This window comes from Nothoprocta perdicaria, unplaced genomic scaffold (assembly GCF_003342845.1).
Source record: "Nothoprocta perdicaria isolate Ctin4 unplaced genomic scaffold, notPer1 scaffold_31, whole genome shotgun sequence".
In the NCBI taxonomy this organism is placed as follows: domain Eukaryota; kingdom Metazoa; phylum Chordata; class Aves; order Tinamiformes; family Tinamidae; genus Nothoprocta; species Nothoprocta perdicaria.
In genome coordinates, this window is record NW_020455544.1 from 2041795 (window position 1) to 2063848 (window position 22054).

Here is a 22054-nt window from a genome sequence, read left to right on the forward strand (position 1 = left end):
GCGGGCGCGCGCCAACCAGGAAGCGAGCCGGTCGCCGCTCTCGCGAGAGCTGCGCCGCGAGCGGGAGGCGTCAGCGCGCGTGCGCCAACCGCGCCAGGCCCGCCCACGCACGCCGCTGATTGGAGGCGCCGCCGCACAGGCCCCAGGTCCACGGAAGGGGGCGCTCTGTGACGTCACCGCCGCCGCATTCGCCGCCCGGGCCGAGCGGTTGGGGGGGGGGGCCCTGAGGGAGGGGCAGGCGAGCCCGCGCGCGGCGTGACGTCACGAGGCGTTAACGGCCGGGCCGTGCCGTAACGGCCCGTGGCGTTGGGGCCTGCGGAGACGCAGCGGTAACTGGGCCTGAACGTGACAGTTGTAGCACGATGCACTTGCCGGGGAAACCAAAACAGTGGGTAGAAGCCCCTCACTTCCCACACCAGAGTAGTGCACGCAAGAGGAGGTGCCTCAGGTTCCAATAAATAAATATTTCAATAAAWAAAACTAAGAAAAAAGATAAGTGAAAGAGGAGGAGATGAAAGAGATAACCTGTGCTCCTACCCTCTCCTGGGGAAGGGTAGCTCAGACCCACTGCTGCATTTATCTGCTGGGGTGGCTACAGCCAGTTAGAACTGCCACTTTTTTTTTTTTTTTATGATAAAGAAATTGTTAAGGTATTTCCAAGGACTTTGCAGGCTCTGTTAGAGATAATACTTCCTCCTGCTGCACTGCAGTTGCAGCTCACCTTCCTCTCAGCCCCACACTGAAGCCACTGCAGGGAGCCCCGGTTGTGTGCAGGAAGCCACCTCACATCACAGCCCTGCTCCCCCGGCACTACTGGAGGCTTATAACTAAAATACAGTTGGTATCAGCAGGACCTGTTCCAAAACAAAATAGTAGGAAGATGCCAGTGCTATGAAAATGCGGGTCTTGGGTCAAACTGTTCTTTCCAGTCAGTCACACTGGCTGCAGATACTCAATATCAAAGCCTATTGACAGGCTACAAATCTGCTGCTGCCCCACTTTGGCTCTGGGGCCCGTGTTGCTCAAAGGAAGCACCACAAACTATTGACTTTGACCCTTTTTCTTACCAGCAGGGCATGAGGCCTACCAGCTGCTCAGCGTGTCCCTTGGCCAACACACGCAGAGCTACTGATCCCTCTTTATACATACAGCAACAACTCTCCCTCTCCAGACCCCTTGAGGCCTGTGGTTTCCATACCTACTTACAGGGATCCATACTGTAGGTGCCACGAGTTCCGGAGCATGAGGGGAGCCTCACCGTAGGCAGCAGGGCCTCCTGCCTTCAGGCCCCTTTTGCTCGGGGGAGTCAAGGGCATCGACAGTGAGTGCTCACACTCAGCATTGAGCATCATCAACATCGGTCCAGTTCCACACTTGTAGATATATCCATAAGGAAGCACCTCGTGTGTGCTCTCTGCTACCATTCTGACTCATTTCACTGGTGCTTATTACTGACATCCTTTTGAACATTTACAATTAAAATTTAAAATTTTATTTAAAATTTAAAACTGAACATTCAAAATTCACTCTGACATTTCTGGAAGTATCATTTCGTTTCTATCAGAACTATTCAGAAGAATACAGTGCATTTTATTTTTTTTAGACCAGAACTTTTTAACTAATAAAAAAATGACTGACATGCTTCCCCATTGCTTCTTATTGCAGTAGATGAAAAACCCAGTTCATTTGCCACAGGTGTTTCTCTGCATCCAGAGACATGGCACTGTCTTCTTGCATCTCCACCCATATCTTAAGGTTTAAATATRTGCAGTACCAAATTATTTATGTAGTAGTTATCCATCTAGTCACTTGAACTCTTCCTGCATAAAGTTGCCTTAGTCTGGTTTAATCTRTTCTGCCTCAGCTTCTACCTCTCCCCTGCTTCTAGGAGTGCAGTCATATGTGCACTTAATCCTCCTTCCACTGCAGATGGAGGATCACCAGCGGCTGACTAGGTGTTCACAAGAAAAGCAGCAAATAGGCTGAGACAGAGGTCAAGGCAATCAATAAGAGAAGTTGTTTCGGCACCTTCAACAGCATCTTTTTGTTAGCAGAGAAAATCCTCCAACAATGCTTGGGTGGAGAAGATGAGAAAGCTTGGGAAGAGGGAGAGAGGGAAAATACCTGCTCTGTGCACACCTCATCATCCCTTGGTCAGAAAGCAGCATGTAGATACTCATGTGCACTGTATGAGCATCATCAGATATTAAAAGGGTATCATTCATCTCTACTCGAAAACTGTCCCTGTGCCCTTCCTGGTTACTGTTTTAACTTTTGTTTGTTTGTTTGTTTGTTTCTCTCACTTCTGAGGGCTCTGCCTTTGTTGTCATTAAGAGTCAATAATCTTTGTTCAAATTTTAGAGAAGTTAACTCAAAAGAAAATACCAGTCCCAAATATTTCAGTCGCAACTGGGAGAAACTGTCAAAAGAGTATTCCTATCTGCAACCTGATTTCCAGGAAGTCCTAATGGTTGTTCTCTAGATATCAGAGTAGTAGGGGAAGAAATCAGTCTTGCAGTTACATACAACCTGCAACACCATCTAAGTATTTTTGGATAACCTTAATGGATTTTCCCWGAACAAGCTGAGTTTTTGTAGACCCAAAGGTTTTTAAATAAACCATTTAATAACCATTAAATAAACCATCTCAGCAAAATTTCCATCTGCAGCTCTACTTCATACATAACTTGATTATTAAATCAAAGTTACCATGGACCCCACATTASTGCAAGAGTGCAAACTCGTATGGAGTGAACTCTTAGATCAATTTTGGTTAAGAAGTTATTTATCTCTGAGCACACAGAACCATGCTGTAAATCGTAGAAAGCTAGCAAAATCTCTGCCACATTCAAAGGAAGAGGTGAAAATGAAGAAAATTATTAGACTTATGAACAGTACAGAGGGCAAGCRTGATAAAAAAAATCATGTCAAAAGTAGAAAGGAAAGTTTTAAACTTTTAAAAGTAGAATGGAAAAACTAATTAAGAAGAAGAGAAAGGTTCCAAATTAACATGAAAATACTCGTGAATGCACAAAATCTGCAAAGCTTGAGCATGCAGACTGAATATGGAGACCTGAAATTAAAAGCAACCAGTAGCATAAAGAAACTCCTGAAAGAGATTACTAAGGTGCTAAACACCAGGTAAGGATAAATACACATCAAGGCATAAAAATCCTCCCCCAGTCATCATTATTATCAACAYGTTTATGAAGTTAGTACAGAACAGTTTAATTACAGATTTGTGTCAAATTTCTTGACAAGGTGTCTCTGGTTGCTTGATGCATAATCATAACTTTAAATTAACATTCTTTAGATGACTTCTTGTTAAATATAAAGCATTAAAATACCACAAATAAGAGCTATTCTAGAACACACTGTTAGCTGCACAGCAACTACATTAATAGGCACTGCTACAGATATATCGGCACTATAAATTTGATAGAAAAAGATACTATATATTAATTTCAACAAAAACAATACAAAATTTAATTTCTTAGTGCAATGGCAACAATATTCAAGATAGTTTACCAAATAAACCTACAAGTAGGTATGCATATGTTCTTCGGATTGGAGTACTCTCAATATGATATTGAATTTAAAATTACAGTGCATGCTAGCAAAATTAGTATTGCATGCAAAATAAACAGTACTGAGTTAATTTGCAGTGCTGAGTCATAAACATTCACAAGCCTATGTTTTAGCTCTGTTTTCAAAAGAATTGTAAAAATAATGCCATAAAAGGACCAAAAGGTTTTTAAAATTTGATACTTATAACCACAAACCAAGGACAATTTGGCAACAGAAACAGTCTGTAGCTTGTCAGACTTTGCTTGTCTCCRACTTAAAACAAGGCACCAGATGCGTACCTAACAATAAAATTTATCCATGGGAAAAGAAGTTTTATGTGTCTGATACAAATCCTTGAAGAAGGGAGATTCTCTATGAAGTAGTTCTCCCACGGAAGAAAGTCAGACTACAGAAAATGTTTTTAGGCTTTATTTGCACAGTGTTGTGACTGAGAAGGCTCAACCACAACCCAGATCTACGTTGTTTCATGCTGGGTGCTTCTTTCATTACACATACAGACCTTTCTCATTCCAAAAGTCCCCATCCTTCTCGGTGGTCAGTTCTTCACTGACCCTCTTTTCTCAAACCCCAAGGTTTACTTCTTACCACAACGTGCAGCAGTGAGAKCTAAACAAGGCAAGCGGGACTACATGCTCTCTAGAGATCGCTTCCAACCTTAACCATTCTGGGAAACRGAGCGGATCCCTTCCAAAGCGGTTGCTACACAGATGGACACTGGCATTAGGCCACTTAAACCCCTTATGGTGTGGTCGTTCTTTGAGGGAGGGAGGATTTTACGAGGTTGGTATAAAACCTGGACTTCGCCCAAAGAAGGGGATACATCTGCAAAGAGTTCTTAAGTAAGGCTTAATAATTTAACCTTACTTAAACTATAAATAAAAAAGCTATTTTATTTATCTGCAATTTTATGATGCTGTTGGGATTCCGCATGTACACAAATATCTGCCTGTACATTCAAATTTCATATGTTAGGGCCTCTGCCATAGCATCTAATTTCCATGGTTTTCTTCCTTTTAAGTTGATTGGTTTCTTTTCATTTGTGACCTGGCCTATTTTCCTCATGGAAATTCCTCGAATTCCTTTCTGTATTAGTGGTTGTTTTGAATAACAACAGGTTATTTGATATGTTCAAATTCTGCGCTCTCTGGTGGGATATAAAACACCTATGGTGGAAGTAATTAGTTTTCAAACCTGATTTAGGGAAATTTTGGGGAAAAAATAGTCAATAGAAAGAAATGAGAATCATCAAAGTAAAAACCTGCCAAAGAACCTCAGAAAGAAGAACAGACACTCAAGAAAGTCGTGTTATCTGCATACACTGCCTAAGTCCACACACACTAACACCCAAGGGCAGCTGGAAAGGACCTCAAAGAACATTTAATGAAATATTGTTATAATAGTAACCAATACCTTATTGCCGCTCTTCAAAACTGATGCAATTCACATTGCCTTTAATTGCAGAGGGAACTTACCAGGAAAATGCTCAGCAATTAAGGTAGATGCTGTAAGAATCTTCAAATATAAACCATGATATTAGTACAGATACTGATTTTATACCAAGAAGAAAGATTGTTTTTTAGCATCTACTTCGTATTTTCTGATTTGTATTTTATGTTCCAGACTTTATGAAAGTTTTGCTATTGCTTCCTACCCTAATAGGCTAAGATACATTCAAGTCAGAGAGGAGGTTGTTTTTCACACACACAAAGGCATTAGCCCATGCCCTGTAGTCTAGAAAGAGGAAAACATATTTTTTTGGCCTACTAAATTTGGCATCATAAAGGGACACTTGTTTTGCAAGCTGGCTTTTGTAAGTGCTTGGTGTTTCTTAATTTATGGGTGTACACAGCAAGTTATGCAACTAGAATACTTCAGCTGACTTTTCCCTTATTAAGAAGTCAACAAGTGAACCAGATCAATCCTTTCCAATTCCCATTAATACCAAAKATTTTTTTTTTTCTTTTTTAAAAGAAGACTTTAAAGATGACCCCCGCTCCGGGCATCAGAGCAGTCTAGCTCTGTTCATCGACTGAGAAGATGGCAAGTCCCTTGGCTAGTCCTGCAGATGACACCAGCTCCTCTGTCTGCTGCTGTTGCTGAAAATTACTGTCWAGGATGCTGAACCATAAACACACACTGTGGAAAATTGCTCATGTCAAAGACACTACTCCTAAGCATTTGGTCCCATTCTTTGTGCCTTACCAGGGTGGGACCTATGCTCAAAGACACCTGGCTGCTCCTTCAGTTGAAGCAAAAAAAGCGCCTCACAGCCCGGTCTTCTGTTCATCTGTGCCCAAGACAACACGGTGCTTTTATGGAGCACTTCATGGACACTAGCTGATTTTTGGGGAGCAGTCACGGACAGCGTAAGTATTAGGAAGGACAACAGTAAATGAATCATAAGTTTATGAAAGGCTGGGTGCAGCACGGATCTCCCGCTAACATAAGAAATAGAGGCCAGTCTCCAAGGCTGGTAAACTGCCAGGGCAGTTTTGCAAGACTAGAGAGAAAAAAAAGAAAAAAAAAGTACACATACACATACATACCTACACACACACACACACACACACACAGAAATTGTTGGTTCTGCCCAGAAGCACTTTTAACCTCACTGACTGTTGCAATAAGTAATAGCTAAGCTAAGTTTAATTGTGATAAAAATCTTGCTTAGCTCACAGTGGAGTGTGAAAGCTCCGGAGGGGCCCATTGCTCCCCATTTAGCCGTATGGAGCAACAAATTCTAAATTACAGAATTACAACGGCAAGACTGTAACTTGTTTGTAAGCCACATATAGATGTGGCATAATGTCATGCTTGTCAGAGATGAATAAATTATTTAGAAAACCATTTTACCTCTCACCTAAGAAAAAGAGACTACTGAGCACAATGCCTTTTTTTTTTTTTAAATCTTTTAAAATGTCCCTTTTAAAAAATTCCAGAAGAACAGAACAGTTGTGCTTGTGACAGTGTGTTGAATTGAACCTATGACATATAAATGTCCCCCCATCACTTCCCAGCCTGGTAGTCTTATAGTAGCTAAACCTTTTGAGATTTTCCTGTACATTCTTGAGTTAAAAAAGCAGCATTCTAGCAGAAATGAAATGGTCAAACTAGAAACTTAAGCACCGTAATTCCCAACTGAGCATGGGGGTGACGGGGATGAAGGACCGGCTGGAGGGGTACAGGACAGGGAGGTGGCCCTCCCCCAAGTTCCCCTCCTGCCCGTCGAGAGAAGAAAGAAACACAAGTTTCAAATATTCCGAGATGAGCTCAGCCCTCAAGCAGGTGCCCACGTGAGTACAGGGATGCACAACAGGACCCTTTGCCACAACGATAGCACCAAGAGAACAATTTCAGGGAAGCGGAGTGTGGAGATGATCTAACAGCATCTGTCAAACACCGCAATCAAGTGCGCTGCAGAGACGCAGGGGCCAGCGCGCCGAGCCCGGGCCCGAGAGCAGGGCCGCCTGCAGAGCGTGGCCGACACCACCCCGCACTCGCCGTGCCCACGGATGCTTCAACTTACCCTCCGCGATGGGAGCTCTGATCCCATTAGATACAGGCTTTGAAGCAGAATGGACTTATCGCTCCAGCAGCTTTAAAGATTTGAACTAGTTATGCTCAAGTAATTGAGCTCCCTTGAAGCCAGTACACCACTTTTGCTGGCTCCCACGAGGTTGGGACATCATACCATTTTTGCAGTTTTGAGGGGGAGAAAGTTCAGAGACGTGCTTTAGAAACTGCTACATTTAATTTTTTTCCTTTTTTTTTTTTTTTTTTTCCAGAAATTGTTAGCGTTGTATCTAAAATCCACAGTTGTGAAAAAACGTGATGTTTTTCTAGGCATCTTTACACACACATTGAATACTGCTTTGCCATTTCACAGGACAGAGTTTACACATCAAAACTGAACAACTTGATTTATTTAAAATTCACCTCAAAATGCATTGTTTAGTTTCTTTTTTTAAAATGAGCATTCAAAGCATCAAAATTACTAATTTAAAAAGAACCTTTGTTAAGAATATGTTAATTTACATACTGTAGTTTGTGGCTGTGAGGGAGGAGAAACAACCAATGGCAGATTAGGCACAGGACTGACACCAGCATGCCAGAAAACAACATACTTCAATGATCAACTTTTAAATGATCTGGACAAATTGAAACAAATGGATTGGGTGGGGGTGAAGAAGGAACCGTAGAAAAACAATTTACTTATGGGCATTTTTGTGTTTAGAAAAAAAAGTGAAAAACTGTTAGTAGGTTTTCTATCTAGACCTAARTCATTCACACCTTTAAAGAACTCTCTTTTCTTCCAGATAACAAAACTGTATCTAAACCAAGGTAGATTATTATTTGGAACTGGCATAATAAAATAAAGGATCACAGTATACAGAGCTTAAACTCCTGTACCAGGAAAGAGCAACAAGTGGTTTACAAGGGGATCACTTAGGTATATCATCTAATTTTTCTAATTTTTAAAAACAAAGATATAAAATATCAGTTGCATAGGGATTTAAATATAAGGCCAAGCAGGAGATTAAAGTAAAATAAAGATTGTAAGAAGGGCACTATGGTGTCAAAACATAGTGTTTCCATTTGAATTAAATGTCTAATTCAAAATCACAGTATTTTGCTAGTACTACAAACAGTGAATGTCAAACTGTCCCATTAATCTCAAACTGAAAACTGACATTAGAACTTCTAAATAGTACAAAACTACAGCTCACTGTCTAAACCTGATCAGTGTATTAGCACAATAGTGCTTGGTACGTACCTGATTTATATACTCTACCTTCTGTAAATAATATAAAGGTTATTTCTTGTTAATAATTGTGAGATCACAATATTACTGCATGCCATCAGTGGTTTGCAGGCTTACTTGATATTTAATTACTCAGTCTTTAAAAGGTAAGATCCCACCCTGCAGAATCTTCACCCATTGAACACAGAACACTGTCATTAATAAAATACAATAGAAGTTCCACCACTAACAACTAACACAGGAGCCAGGATTGTAGGTCTAAACCCAGTATAGTTCATTATTATTATCTCACAGCAATTTTTGTTAGGCAGATAACCTGTAGACTTCCAAATAATCTTGTGTGTATTAAATATAAACACGTATGTAACTACCGGTCATCTCTCGACATTTCAAGTAGATTATTCAATTGTGGAAGTATTTCCGCAAAATCAATTTTAAGCTGTTAAAWTGAAGTTCAAATATTAATTCCCATATCTACAAGTAGCTTAATTAACCTAAAATTGTAAGGAATAGTAGTGTAAGGAAAAAAATTCTCCAGATGAATTAGGCATTAAGGTACACTAACTGGGAATACCTGAACCAACATCATAACTGAAAAAGTGCATAAACATAGTAATACTACAATGTGTTAACTACCAAACGAAAGGTTTTCTGAAAGCCAAGCGATACTATTGTACAGGTTATATACAGGTTACGAACTTTCCAGAGACCACAGAGCCAATTTAGGATCTTAAAATTCCTCTGATGTATTTGAAGCATCCTTTGGCTGCCGTCTTCTTCGGTCAAGAACCTGTTCACAGACCAGCGAATCATCAAGCACTGCACAGTCAATCGACGCCGCCGTCGTGGTTCTGTAATTCTCAAAAATTCAGAGCGATAAAAGACGCCTCTTTCTGTTCTTGGCAGATAAAGCTGTGTTTTCATTTTACGCTTTTGGTAGGCGTTTCAGACTCTGTAGACTGCCTCCCATCAGTCCATGCCTCTCGTGTGCTCTTCAGTGCTAGTGTTTTCTGCTGGTCAACCACAACGTAATCAACTCTCTCGTCTGCCACACTGCTGCCTGAACCACTGCTCTTTTTCTGGAAAAGGCAAGGGAGAGTGAAAGTCCCATTAAAACAAGTCAACTAAAAGTCCCAAACAGATCCAGAACAAGCAGAGCTTCCTCTGAAAGGTGCAACACACTCTCTGTCACAGACTGTTTGACAAACTAAGGAAGGCGATCTTGCTGGGGCGCTCACCATCCCAGCAACTGCTCATGGAGAAATCCTGAAGTTCAAGATGTGCTTACCTTACGAGGTGGGGTAGATTTCCCAGAATCCAGGTCCAGATCTAAATATTCTACTTGCTTATCTCCTTTAGGTTTTACCATAGGGCTGCTTCCTCCATCAAGGCTGTTGCTACCAAACAAATTCTGAAATTATAATATAAATAACTTCAGCTGCAAATGCACATTTTCATGGGCCATATTATCAAATACTCTTACTCTAAACTGCCTAAACATTCAAGGTTAAAGACCTCACTCAGTGCTCTTGCAATGTGTTAAGCCATGCATGTTTTATTGACACTGTGTAACAAGCAAACATGTTCCAAGACAAAACTGAAAAAAATAATGTTGAGCTTGGGACACAGAGTCAAAAGCCAAGGAAGGAAAATCCCCAAAACCCAACAACCAAAACCCCCCACTTAAGGGTGCTGCCAAATCAATCTACCTTTTACCCCTTTTGCAGCATGAGATCCAGATGGAGTCTGCTTTTTTTTCCTGAGTATATGTTACCTCAAATTTAGCATGATTTAATTAAAATTTCTGTACTCCTTTACGCTAGTTTCAGAATTTCAGCCTTACAACAGTGACCAAACTTCAAAGGAGACACTTGCATGAAATAAAAAATAAAATGAAATGCATCATAATTAAGCTGAAAGTCAAAAGATATCATTCAATTGATAAAAGTGAAAGACTAAGCAAACTGAAAATTGTGGGTGGGACTGCCTGAACTAACATTGTACTGCATGTACCTAAATTTCAATTAGCCCAGACTTTTACAACCTCACCTCCTCTGTCCTCTCCCAGCCTGATCCCTCCCTCTTAACAGGTGTTATAGGAACAGTACAATAGAAGGACTCTTCTCTAAAAGATAAAGAAAAAAAAGGAAGACAGAGGGCAGCAGTCAGCAAAAAATGAAGAGCAAGGCGAAGGAAAGACAGAAGGGCGAAGCTGACAGGAACTTGAAAGAAAAAGAATATTGCTCATTTTATTAAGTAAATCAGAAGTATGACACATCCAAACTAGATATTCCGAAGCTGATGACAGAAAAGGATGAAAGTACGGGCTTCTTCCTAAGGTGTAGTTAGAATAAATAAAAATTTTCAAAATGTCCATGTAATTAGCACACTTTAAAACAATGGCCTTGAGATATCTGCAAACATTCAGGTTCTCTAGGAAATAAAAYACTTCAGGGGTTAAAGCTTAACGGGCTTGGGGTTTTAATGAGAGTTATTCTATTACATCTCTATCACCCCACTCACTTATACTAAGTAGTAACAAGGACAAACACAAACGACCAATACAAAGCTCATTTTTGCTGCCCAACGTCTCTAAAACGTATTTCTTAGTATTTAAGAGTCAGAATCTGTATCAGTTTTCAGCATTAAAAAGACATATTGCTCTTTAAACAGAACAGGGTCTACACACAAACTAGACAAGCATAATGTATGCATTAGAAAAAAAAATCAACTTAAAGATAAACSAAGAAAAACCTTCAGAACAACCTTGCAGAATGAATGGTGCAAGCAAGCATAAGATGTTAATGACGGGCCACCCTAGCTGTGATATTAAACATAGCACCTTGGCACTCAATTTTAGCCCCTGGAATGGCATTCCAAGGCTCAAGAGAAATCCCCYTTTCTCCTTGCGATGCTGCCCCAGCCAGAAGCGCAGGTATCAGGCAGCTAGCAGCTGTTGTGTGGAAGTGGACGTGTCCCGACTGCAGCAGGGATGTTCCTGGTCACTTAGCAGCGCCTCGCGCAGAGGGCTCTTGCGGGAGGTGGGTTAATGCTGCAGGGCAGAGGGGCAGCAGCAGCTCGGGCCGGGGCAGAGCACAGGGCAGCAGCCTCCTGCTGCGGCGCCGAGGCCGAGCTCTTGCAGGGAAGCCAGCGGCAGCGGGGGCCGCTGGAGCAGGGAGGCTGCAGGGAAGCCGGGATGGCAAGGGCAGGAAAGGCAAGCAGCATTAGGCGAAGGAAAAGGCGTGGGGTAGCACAGGGGGGCAGCACGTGCGGCACTGCTGCGCRGGGCAGCGGACACAGGCAGAGTGGAGCGGGTGGCAGGCCCTCCCCCAGCCAAGGCTAGGGAAAACCACAGCTTCCATAATGCTTTGAAGATGAAAAATGCTACTGTGCTCTCTAAGTAAGAATCCAAGCTGTAAGGGCATAGTGAATTAGCCTGAAACAACAGCTGGGCTAGAGGTACAAGGCTTTATTCTCAACCACATTTTAGTTTGGGCTTGAGGCTCATCTCCCCTCTATCTCCTCTTTTTTTTTTTTTTTTTTTTTTTTTCCCTAAGAAGCCTAATAAATGCACACGTAGCTCAGATTTCATGGACTGGAAACCACAAATATCAATTATTTCCCCTGTTCTTCCCACATTTCTTGGAAGATCTTGTTTCAAAAAAGGTTTTTAAGTATGCCTCAGAAGCTCTAAAATATTTTATTTCCCATAATGTCACAACCAGTGCCTACCCTGGGAAAAGCAATTATGGACAAGAGGAGAGAGTTTGCAGGGAGGAAAAAGAAATGTTGTGAACTGCTTTGTAGAACAGATATGCATACTAACCATACCCTAATTAGAAACAGTTATGGTCTTATTTTTCTCACTGCAATCTTAGCAAAATTACAGTTGTTTTATAGAGAGCTGCTTTTGTTTTTAATCTAGAAACGTAGAGGGAGGTGATGTTGAACGCTTGAATGATTTAAAAGTAAGGACTGCACAGGAAGAGAGTAGTTAAGATGTAGATATTACATACTGGGTCTTCAGTGGACTGATTTGGATTCATGGATACATAATTCTCTTCACTGTCGTGCGAGTCACTGCTCGAAGTTGTGCTATGAACTGAATCCGGTCTGGGAGACATGGGAAACCTGGAGGAGCTAATTACCAGCAATTATTTTACAAACAATACATCGTGAATATCTTAAACCTCCTGGTAAACAACAAAAATAAGCATTTTAGAGCTGAAATCTTCATTCAAGTTGCATTTTCTGGTTATGCAGTTTTTAATATTAAATATTACAAAAGAAACATTCATATTGCCACTGTTTCATTGCATGTATGCACACTATATATACATACACACACACATAGACAGGTACAATTCCAAAAGAAATCTCAATCTATTACAAAGGCTAAGAAATATAATAGAGAAGCACATATATATTTACACTCCAGTCAACGAAAACAAATGAGGAAAAACTGAGAAACTTACTCTCGTGCAAAACTTCTGGTGATAGGAGATCTAACTGGGGCTTGTAGTTCTTCCCATTCAGGCAGAGGTTTTATTTCTAGTGGAGCTGGTTTTGCTACATAGGAAACAGATATTCTTAAAGCATAGACAATTTCTAAACTAAAACAGCTTTTCAAAGTCTAAATACCAAAAAGAAATACTATTTTTTTTTAAACAGTAAGCGCTAATAAGGGAAAGGAGATACTGCTCGATTCTCAGAAAGTGTCATGATATATTCACTTGTATTTTAAACTTTCCCTTTAYTGAACAGCAATTAGGAAAGAAAAACACAATTTAAGAATTTTTGCAAGATACATTTGCAGATAGTAATTCTATTTCAAAAACAGACTCTGAAAACGGCAGCATCACGTTCCTTGTTAATTATGTCACAAAACTTGCTGAACTGACAAGCACAGGACAGGTTTGACCAAATGTCTCAACTTAAACTGGCCTCATAGCCAACTCCGGATACKTTTTTGGCTCATGGACAAACATTATTATGCAAAATCTGCCCTCGCTGCGCATATGTGCACTTACTGATTAGGTTTCACAGCTGAAAGTGTGAGCAGAATCTTTAATTAARAGGAAGTTTGCAAAGCTCATGGATGAGCCAGTACCTAGCTTAAATTCCAGAGGTGCTGCCTTGTTTTGGTGTTCATCAAGCTCAGAGCTCATCAGCTGCAGAGCAGAGCAGCAGCGCATCATCAAGGCAGCAAACGTGACGCTACAGAATATGCCATTTCCAAATTCCATTTTCATAACAGAACCACAAAGCAAGTATTAGCAAGAAATACATTACCCTTCCCTCCAAGAAATACATTATCCTTCCCTCCCACCTCTAGGTTTTTCTTTGTTTTTTAACCTTTCCTAAAGATTAAAAGCAGAAGTTTTAAAGTATGGACCATAGAACTTTTTTAGGAAAACTTGTCAGTTCTAATCTCATCTCCATCTTCCCCAGAAGTATTTTAACAAAACAAATTCTAATGCTACTATGACGACAACAAAAACAAGGTAATCAACTTGCTGCATATTAACAGATTTACAAGCATAAATTTTGGGTGTTAAGAACTAGTTCCTGGGGAGTAAAAGTTGTCCTAAGTGACCACATGAGGAACTGACAGAAATCAGTTGCTTAATCAGTGTGGCTCTTGTAAGGAAGAAACAGAACCATACAACAGTATCTTTTCATTATCCTCTTCAGATAAAGTTTATTGAAGAGTCAGCTATCTTATGGATTCAACATAAAGACTCATAATTCATTTTTCTCTAGTTTGAGTCTTTAGCACCCCAGACAGTTCTCTCCGTTAGATGAAATGCCATAATTGCTCACACACAACACATCATGCCTGCTCTGTCATTCTGCCACACTAWCTCAATTAAGCATAAAGCGTTCGCCACAGGCTCAGGAGCGCACCTACAAGCCACCTGCACCAGGCTCTAGAGTCTGAGATGAGACAGGGTGGCAGAACTGAACCTCACGGGGCAGGCTSGTGCTAAAGCCGGAGCGACGCAGCGAGACCCCGGCACGGCTCAAACGCTGTGCAAAGGCCTGCGGCCGCGCGGCACCGACAGCCGGCAGCCACGTACAGCGCTCAGGCATGAACAGAGCAAGGCTTTTGTCCACAGCCTTGGAGGACAGCAGGAACAGCTCCAGCAGTTCCAGGGAGCTTTAGCAACCACAGGTGCTGCTCACTCACAGTTCTGAGAACCTTTTCACGTTATTTGCAACTTGCTTTGACTCATGGACGAAGCACCAGTTCGGCGCCTTCATTAAAGCCGTTGCAAGTCTAATTGCAATGCTCATAAACAGCAGCTCTGCACTAATACACGGTCTCTGCATTGATCTTTTGCTGCAGTTCAGCACTTAGCCAACAGCAGGAGACAAGTGAACTGTGGTTTCAGGTTATTGCCTAATCAAAGTTATTTCAAGCAGCTTACAGGTAAGTTGCATATACTTGTTGCTGAATAAGCAGATACAAAAGTAATCCTGAGCTATGAACAGCTAGAATTTAAGAGATCAGAAGACTTAGGCCTAGAAATATCTCCTTGTGCTGTTCAAGACAGCAAGGCTTCTTTTTCCTTATAAAGGAAACTYGCTTGGCAAGGAAAAAGCATTCACGGTCTTAGATTATAATAGAAGGAAAAGATCTTACATTATAAGAGAAGCAAAAAGGCTTTATGAGAGTTCAAATGCTAGAAAAACATTTTGCTTAATTCTAATTTTATAAAGCTCCATATACATACAGTGCTAAAGTACATACCCTTTCTTCTTGTAGTAAAGTCACCTATGGTTTGTGAATCAGTTCGCTCTAAACCATGTGGTTTAGGTCTTAAAATTTTAGGGCTTTGACCTAATTGGTAAAAAGAAGACTCTCTTAATATAATGTTCTTTTTATAAATGGAAGATGGAATTTTGAACATAAGCAGCAGAATCCCCTGCAGAAAGCTTAACGCCACAAGCATAAGCAAGCTGCCAAAGGAGAGTTTTACAGCCTAGCTGGGCCTCACACTAAGGCCTTAAGCACCAAACTTGGAAGAAACAACACACTGCATGCAAGAAATTTGTCGGAGGCAAGCGTAAGAGTGTACAACTGGCTAAGAAGGACATGAAGAATACTGCAACTGATCTTTACCATGAAATTCTTTTCAAGACGTATTACAGTATAAATACCTTATTTGAGGAATATCTAAAATGACACAATAGTCATCTTTCAGATGTAGGTTAAATCAATTTTAAAAAATAAGCCTTTTTATTCACAGTATTACTTCAGAAACAGCGAAGCTTTCAGGAGGTCTCCCACCTTGCCCACCTCCACCCCTGGTCCCCAAGGAACCTTTTCCACGTTGTAGTTGTTAAATGTGCTCCCCAAAGGCCTGCATCAATTCATACCCAAACCTTCATACATTACAAACATCTCCCTGCACTTGTATGAGTGGAGTGACCCTCAACCCAAGCTCCCAGCCTGCGCACCACCCCCTGCCACAACCCAACCCAACCTGCACTGCCAACAGTCCCAACTGAAAAAAAGACATATTTTTTAAAGCCACTGGGGTTTTTGAGAGGTGTGCATGCCTATATGTGGGTGTGGTAGGTACAATAGTTGTGCCCTAATATTTTCTGTTATCATGTAATGTAACAGTTCATCTAAATTTAGTAAAAAGCTGAGGGGGACAAAGAAAACATATTAGAGACAGGTTTTTACCCTTTCCCTTTASTATATATAACCCTTTCCCTTTAAGTAAGTTCTTCTTACTCAACCTGACAAAACACTGCAAGCAATTCAAATCACCTGGTCTATTTTAAATAAATATGATCGATAGTGCATAATAACCCCAATCTTTCTTGAAAGCGTATCTAACAAAGTGTTTGTTTAATATTAGAAAAGATGAGTGCCTTCAGGTGGTACACCAAGCAGCCATCTGAAAGGTAAATCTTTACAATAAACCTAATAAAACGTTGTTAGGTCTGATTATGTTTGAAAATTGCCCTGCAGCACAAAATGGAAAAGGACTGGCACTGACTCAGATGCGGGCTGGTGCTACCAGCAGCGAGTGAGAACACTTTGTGGAAAAATTAAATTTGGCAGCAAACACCAGAAGTTTGCAAATCACTACCCCAAGGGTTTTGCATATGAAGTGCTCTATTACTGTTATCACTGACGTATTGGGAACAATCAAGTAACAACAAGCAAGGTAAATAGAAAGGTTTTGTACCATGTTATTAACTGTTATTATGCAGTGCTGCTGAGTGACCATGCAGGTAGGAAGYTTATTTATATTTAATATTACTACATAGCAACTTCCTTAAAAAAATACAGTGATTTTCACAGAGAAGGTTGTTTTCTAATCTCAAAGACAGATGTTTCCTTAAATGGCTAAAAGTGCTGATGAAAAGACCAAGTGGTTGGGCAATGCTGACCAAAGGCTCAGATTATACAGGARCACAGCAAAGTGTTACTGTAAAGTATGCTGCTGACTGGAACCAAGTCAAAAGCGTGACCCAGCATGTTGGCCAAGTTTATTCTGAACTGATTTGATATTCTTCAGTTTCTTAACTATAAGCCTAGGGTAGAAGTTTGTGGATATAAAAAGACCAAGATCTCAAAATGTGTTGAACAGATTTATAAATTCAAATTCAAGCATCATCTACAAGAGACATTCTATGCTAAATATCATTATCTAATCACATTAACTTTGTGCTCCACTGTTTCTAAACTGATTAAAAAGAAATTTGGGCCATTTCAACTCAATTTAAAACACTAACCAATGCACTAACCTACGCACACAGTGAGAAATCTAGTGTGGTTAACAGTGTTAAATTATTTAACTAATATTATTTAATCAATATGTACTTATTAACCTCTCTCCTCTTACAGAYAAATATAGACTCAAGTGCCTGAAACCAGTAAAATAAAATACACAGAGCAATGAACTCAAAGCTGTGACTCATTATTTCTACTTTTATAATGATTCCCCGTGGTCTCATCAAATGGACTTTCCTCAATTACAAGYACCCCCTTTTGTAAAACAGGAGTATTAGGTAGATGCTTCCCTCAGACTCAATTTTGCATTTAAAAACTCTTCTCAAACTTTTAAAAAAGCTACACAAACAAGCATAGATTTATATAATATCCCTCTTTGCATCAAAAACACAAAGTGTTCCAGAGTAAAATATGCTCACTGCGTTTTCATCTCCTGCTACTGAAGGACAGTGTGACCTAAATACCAACTGGGTGGTGGCGAAAGAGTTTGCTACTACCAACCAGCCACGATAATGCCATTCCTTAGCTTGTGTCCGAGAATTAAAATTCTTGTGCATTTTTTTTCTCTCTCTACAAAACAAAACAATCTGAGGAGTTTATAATGTGCAGTAGAAAAGGTCTGACACCAGACAGGGAAGGAGGAAAAAGAAAAAAACCTACGGAACTGCAAGATTACTTATTCTTCTATGTATTGCACAACTCTTCCATCCTGTCCTTGGTCATTTAAGAAGCTAAAATAATRTGAAATAAGGCACAGGAAGGGCTTAACCCCCTTATTCAAAAGACCTATTTTTAATAAATATAACACCATTTTTAAAATTGCCCTTCTCATAAAAAACTAAAATTCACCAGCTCYGCTGCTAATTTGGCCAGATCTACAAATAGAAATATTTCCATTTCTAGAATGGAAAAAACTTAAAAGTGTTTGAAATTCATGGTGATGATCCAAAATAACCTCATTAATTTACTCTGAATTCACACTCCCTCGAAGGTTAGACAGGCAAAGAGCTGAGGATAATAACGCGCAAAGTTTCTCATAACTGCACAACAGCCTCGTCTCCAAGGTTCATGCTATTCATAAATAGTCTCTGAAGACAAACACCATAGGGCCTTTCTTTAAAACAGTTGACTATAACTTTAAAGGACCTTTATACAATAAGGCTCTATACAAACACTGGTCGTGTACAGTGGGCCACATACACCCTGACACAAAGACTGTCCAAGGGCTCCGAGTTGAAAAATCGCAGATGAAAATTATTTTTCTAACAAATGGTCAGTGCAAAAGTTGCTGGGCAAACATGTGCTGATGCATCCGGTGCTAGGCTGCAGAAGAGTTTGCTTTATGTGTCTGGTTTTCTTTCAAATAATGGCTTAAGTTGTAATTTTTTTTTTCCTTGTTGGTCTTGCTAATGCAATCTCTTTCCTAGCTTTTCACAAAAAAACAACAACAACAACAACAACAACAAAAGGTACATAATGTTGTAAAAAAACACGCGTCTCTGCCCAGTATGTGGTTCTTAACTTTTTAGGCTTTTTGGACAGCAGTTACTCATGAAAGAGCTTCCTTCTGTTTCTGGTTACAGCCTTGAAGCACTAATAACTGCAAGATTTCTGTTAAGAAAGCTTATTTTCTGACTGGCTGTTTGCTCCATTACTTGCTATCAATGTGACATAAAATTTAAGAAATGTGTGATCTGTTACTGCTATTTCCTGGCCAACAGGACTCTGATCCTCATGAGGCCAGAGGAACAGGCATAGGAGGGTTTGCCTTGGAATAGGAGGTTGGAGAGCGGGGGGAAAAGCAACCACACAGCTGTCCTGCACAGAGGAAAGCACTTTCAGAGAGACATAGCCAAGAGCAGTTTTCAGTTAATGTGTGTGTAAGTGAAGGAAAGTTACATTTGACTGAGTATTCCAGTGTTCAAACTGCTGTGGCTTTCTCCTTAAAAAACAAAGATGAAGCTCTAATATGTATTAGAAACATGTATTTAAATATATATAACATATATAATATGTGCATTTTTTTTTTATATATATTATACATAAAATYCCTATCCTTTTCCATACTAGTATTCAGCAACAAATGGAATGGATACCAATATATGCTTAGTTCTGGTCAATGGTATCTCATGGATGCTCCTGACTACAGTCTCTTTTAGATAGCAAAAAAAAAGTTCAAAATAACTTATACAGGAAATATTATGTTTTTTTTAAAAAAAGCAGTAAACTAAAGAGATGCTCTCCAGTATTCAAAATACTTTATCTTCTCCAAATAAACCCTCAGAGAAGATTAGTGCTTTTGGACACTCTAGAATTTAAGAGTGAATTGAGAAAAATATCTGATTCTTGAGAAATCTAACTGTATCAGACAGCTAAAGTTAACGAGTATGCCTAAAATTTTTACCAACTGCCACAAAATTATGCAAGAGAATACCAAGGCTATTCATCAGCCAAATACTATTTGACTGCTCTAATTTGCCAATAATTYTACAAGTCTATATTTAAAAATCCCCCAAAGCATGATGAATTGAAAGCATTCAATAACATGTCCAGTGGTTTAAGACCAAAGTGCACAGTGTTCTAATGCATCTATTGATTAATAGTTTTACAGTTGCACAGAGGTTCATAAAGTACCAGGGATATTATGGTGAGGTATCTCTCATTTTTACAAAGCATTTTTTAATGCTTACTTGTCTAAAACATGAAAAAGTGAATGCTATTTTATTTAAAAATATGCAACAAAATTAAGATAGTTTAGAACACTGCAGTATTGYCAGCTTTCAATTTTGCCTGAGTATCTGGTAACTTTTATTTTATTTATTTAAAGAAATCTTAGATTCTGAATGTAACAAATGCCTTAACTATTTCTCTGAAGTTTTAATTTAGGATGCTGTAATGGTGTTGCTGTTATATCAGAATGTGCAGTATGTTCACATTGTTCACCACTGGCACTCAAACGTGTAAATATTTAACAAGAAAATGAGATTAATGAGATTCACAATGAGAGTTCATTTTATTAATTGCTATTTTGTTTGGGATTTTTGAAGTATCTTGCTATGAACTGAATGATTACATGGTCACATTAGGAGCCACTGTGATGCTTTTGGATGACAGATGTACTGCCACAGGTGGAAATCACGTATACAATTTTCTCTTCAAAATGGGTTTACAGTGCTAAATATTAAGGTTGATGAAAAATTTAAAATCTCTAAATCTCTATACAGTTAAAATCTGGGTAGGAGATGCTCATGAGTAGCCACAGCAAAAATCAGCAAAAATACAGCCTTTTTTTTTTTTTTTTTAATGAGAAGTCCACATATTTGTGGCTTGACCACATGAATTATGTCATGTAACATCTTAAATGAGAAAAATTTAGAAGAAAAACAACCAAATTTAGCATCTCTGCTTCAAAATGAACTCAGAGGAAACAATGTTTTTTAAAACAACCACAGGAATGAACTTCATGAGAATTTTTTCCTCTCTCCTTTTCTTTTTTTCCCCTGTTTGCCTGTCTTTAAGGTATGTTAGTACTTTAATTTGCATGAAAATAAATGTATGCCTCTAAATCCTAGTTTACCACTTGTTGGGCTCTAAGTTACCCAAGACCAAATATTTCTCTTAATGATAACAGTATGGTCTGAAGGTTATATGGAATTAACTCAGACAAAATTCTGATTTGCATTTTCACTAAAAGATAAATCTTTTGTAAAAATAAATGCAAAAAGACACTACACTGGTTATTGATTATTTTTGCAATCAGTGAAATCAGTAAAAGAAGTTGTGAAATTTGACCCAAGTCTAAGACTGAAAACTTGACCGAAAAAACAACAACAAAAAAAAMCACTTAAATATAATTAAACTGTAATAACATTGGGACAAATACTGGGCAAATATGACTTATTCAAGAGCCAAGCAGCAGAATCCACCAGCACGTTGACCCTAGTAACAGTGGATGATCTGGAGCTCTCTACTGTCTCTGTCAGCAACCTGCTTGATGATCCTGAACACATCATTTTATCKCAGCTCCTCATGACCCTCAGTGAAGTTCTGTAACACGTTTTAAGCATTACAGATCAAATCATTACTTAAGTGGTAGTGTTGCACTACAAAACCAGAGTTTTAACTTTYTTCATTCCATCATGGTCACGAATCATTAATTCGGGCATATGTCCAAAATGCATCTTTCTCTTCAGAAGTCTATACCCCCACTTTGATACAGAGAAAATTGAAGTTAATAACTAACAATAAGCAGGGTATCCAAGACTTGGAAGAATTCTGCCAGTCAATTCCATCATTAACTATTTTATTCATACACTGAAAAACCAAATTTTGACAATTAATATGGCAAACATTTCTTAAGAGCTTTGAACTTTTAAAGAGATTGAAGCAAATAATAAAYGTTACATAGCTCTAAAGTTAACTCCCAAGCAAGTATTTTTCAGAACACTATCTCATTGTGTAATTCCTTGGTGTTGAATTCAGGCTTTAGGATCTCCATTCCCCCCCAYACCTTGCCCCGTTAAATCACCAAAGTGAGGGGCTCATGATTATCATGCTCAGAAGCTCATAGACGCCCTTGCTCTCATTCCAAGGCTGCATCCACTGAGGCAACAGAGTTTTCAGTGGCCARAGCAGAGATCCACTGCCACTCCTGACCAAAGGCAATTCACACCCTGCCTCTTCTTCCATCAGCCTTCTTCACTCTCTGACCTACAGCACATCTCTTGGGAAGATGGCAACCACCTGGACTTCCACAAGGGTTGCCAGCACTACCACCTGGAACCAGCCTGCTCAATTACTTTCAGGACCACCAAGGGTTCCCAGTGGAGCTAGGTAACACTACCCTTTCCAGATGTTTTGAAGAGTCCAAGGAAAATAGAGGGTATAGGAGAGAAGAATCAGGTTGTTCTTTGCAGCTTTAATTTTCATGGTAGTCTTTTTTTTTTTTT

The 22054-nt window shown here is 39.6% G+C and overlaps 1 protein-coding gene across 3 annotated transcripts in view; it reads right to left on the reverse strand.

Annotated features, from left to right (window-relative positions):
- Window positions 1-7611: 7611 nt before the first annotated feature.
- GAB1 (GRB2 associated binding protein 1) overlaps window positions 7612-22054 on the reverse strand; it is an 85741-nt gene continuing 71298 nt past the window's right edge. For 2 of the 3 annotated variants that reach the window (XM_026042596.1, XM_026042595.1), the window contains exons 7-11: window positions 15105-15194; window positions 12826-12919; window positions 12367-12490; window positions 9639-9761; window positions 7863-9429 (exon numbers count right to left, since the gene is read on the reverse strand). In XM_026042596.1, coding sequence (XP_025898381.1) covers window positions 9271-9429; window positions 9639-9761; window positions 12367-12490; window positions 12826-12919; window positions 15105-15194 — 590 coding nt within the window. In that variant the 3' untranslated portion in view covers window positions 7863-9270. Of the gene's footprint in view, window positions 9430-9638; window positions 9762-12366; window positions 12491-12825; window positions 12920-15104; window positions 15195-22054 lie in introns of all 3 variants that reach the window. The other variant, XM_026042597.1, reaches the window with a different exon arrangement.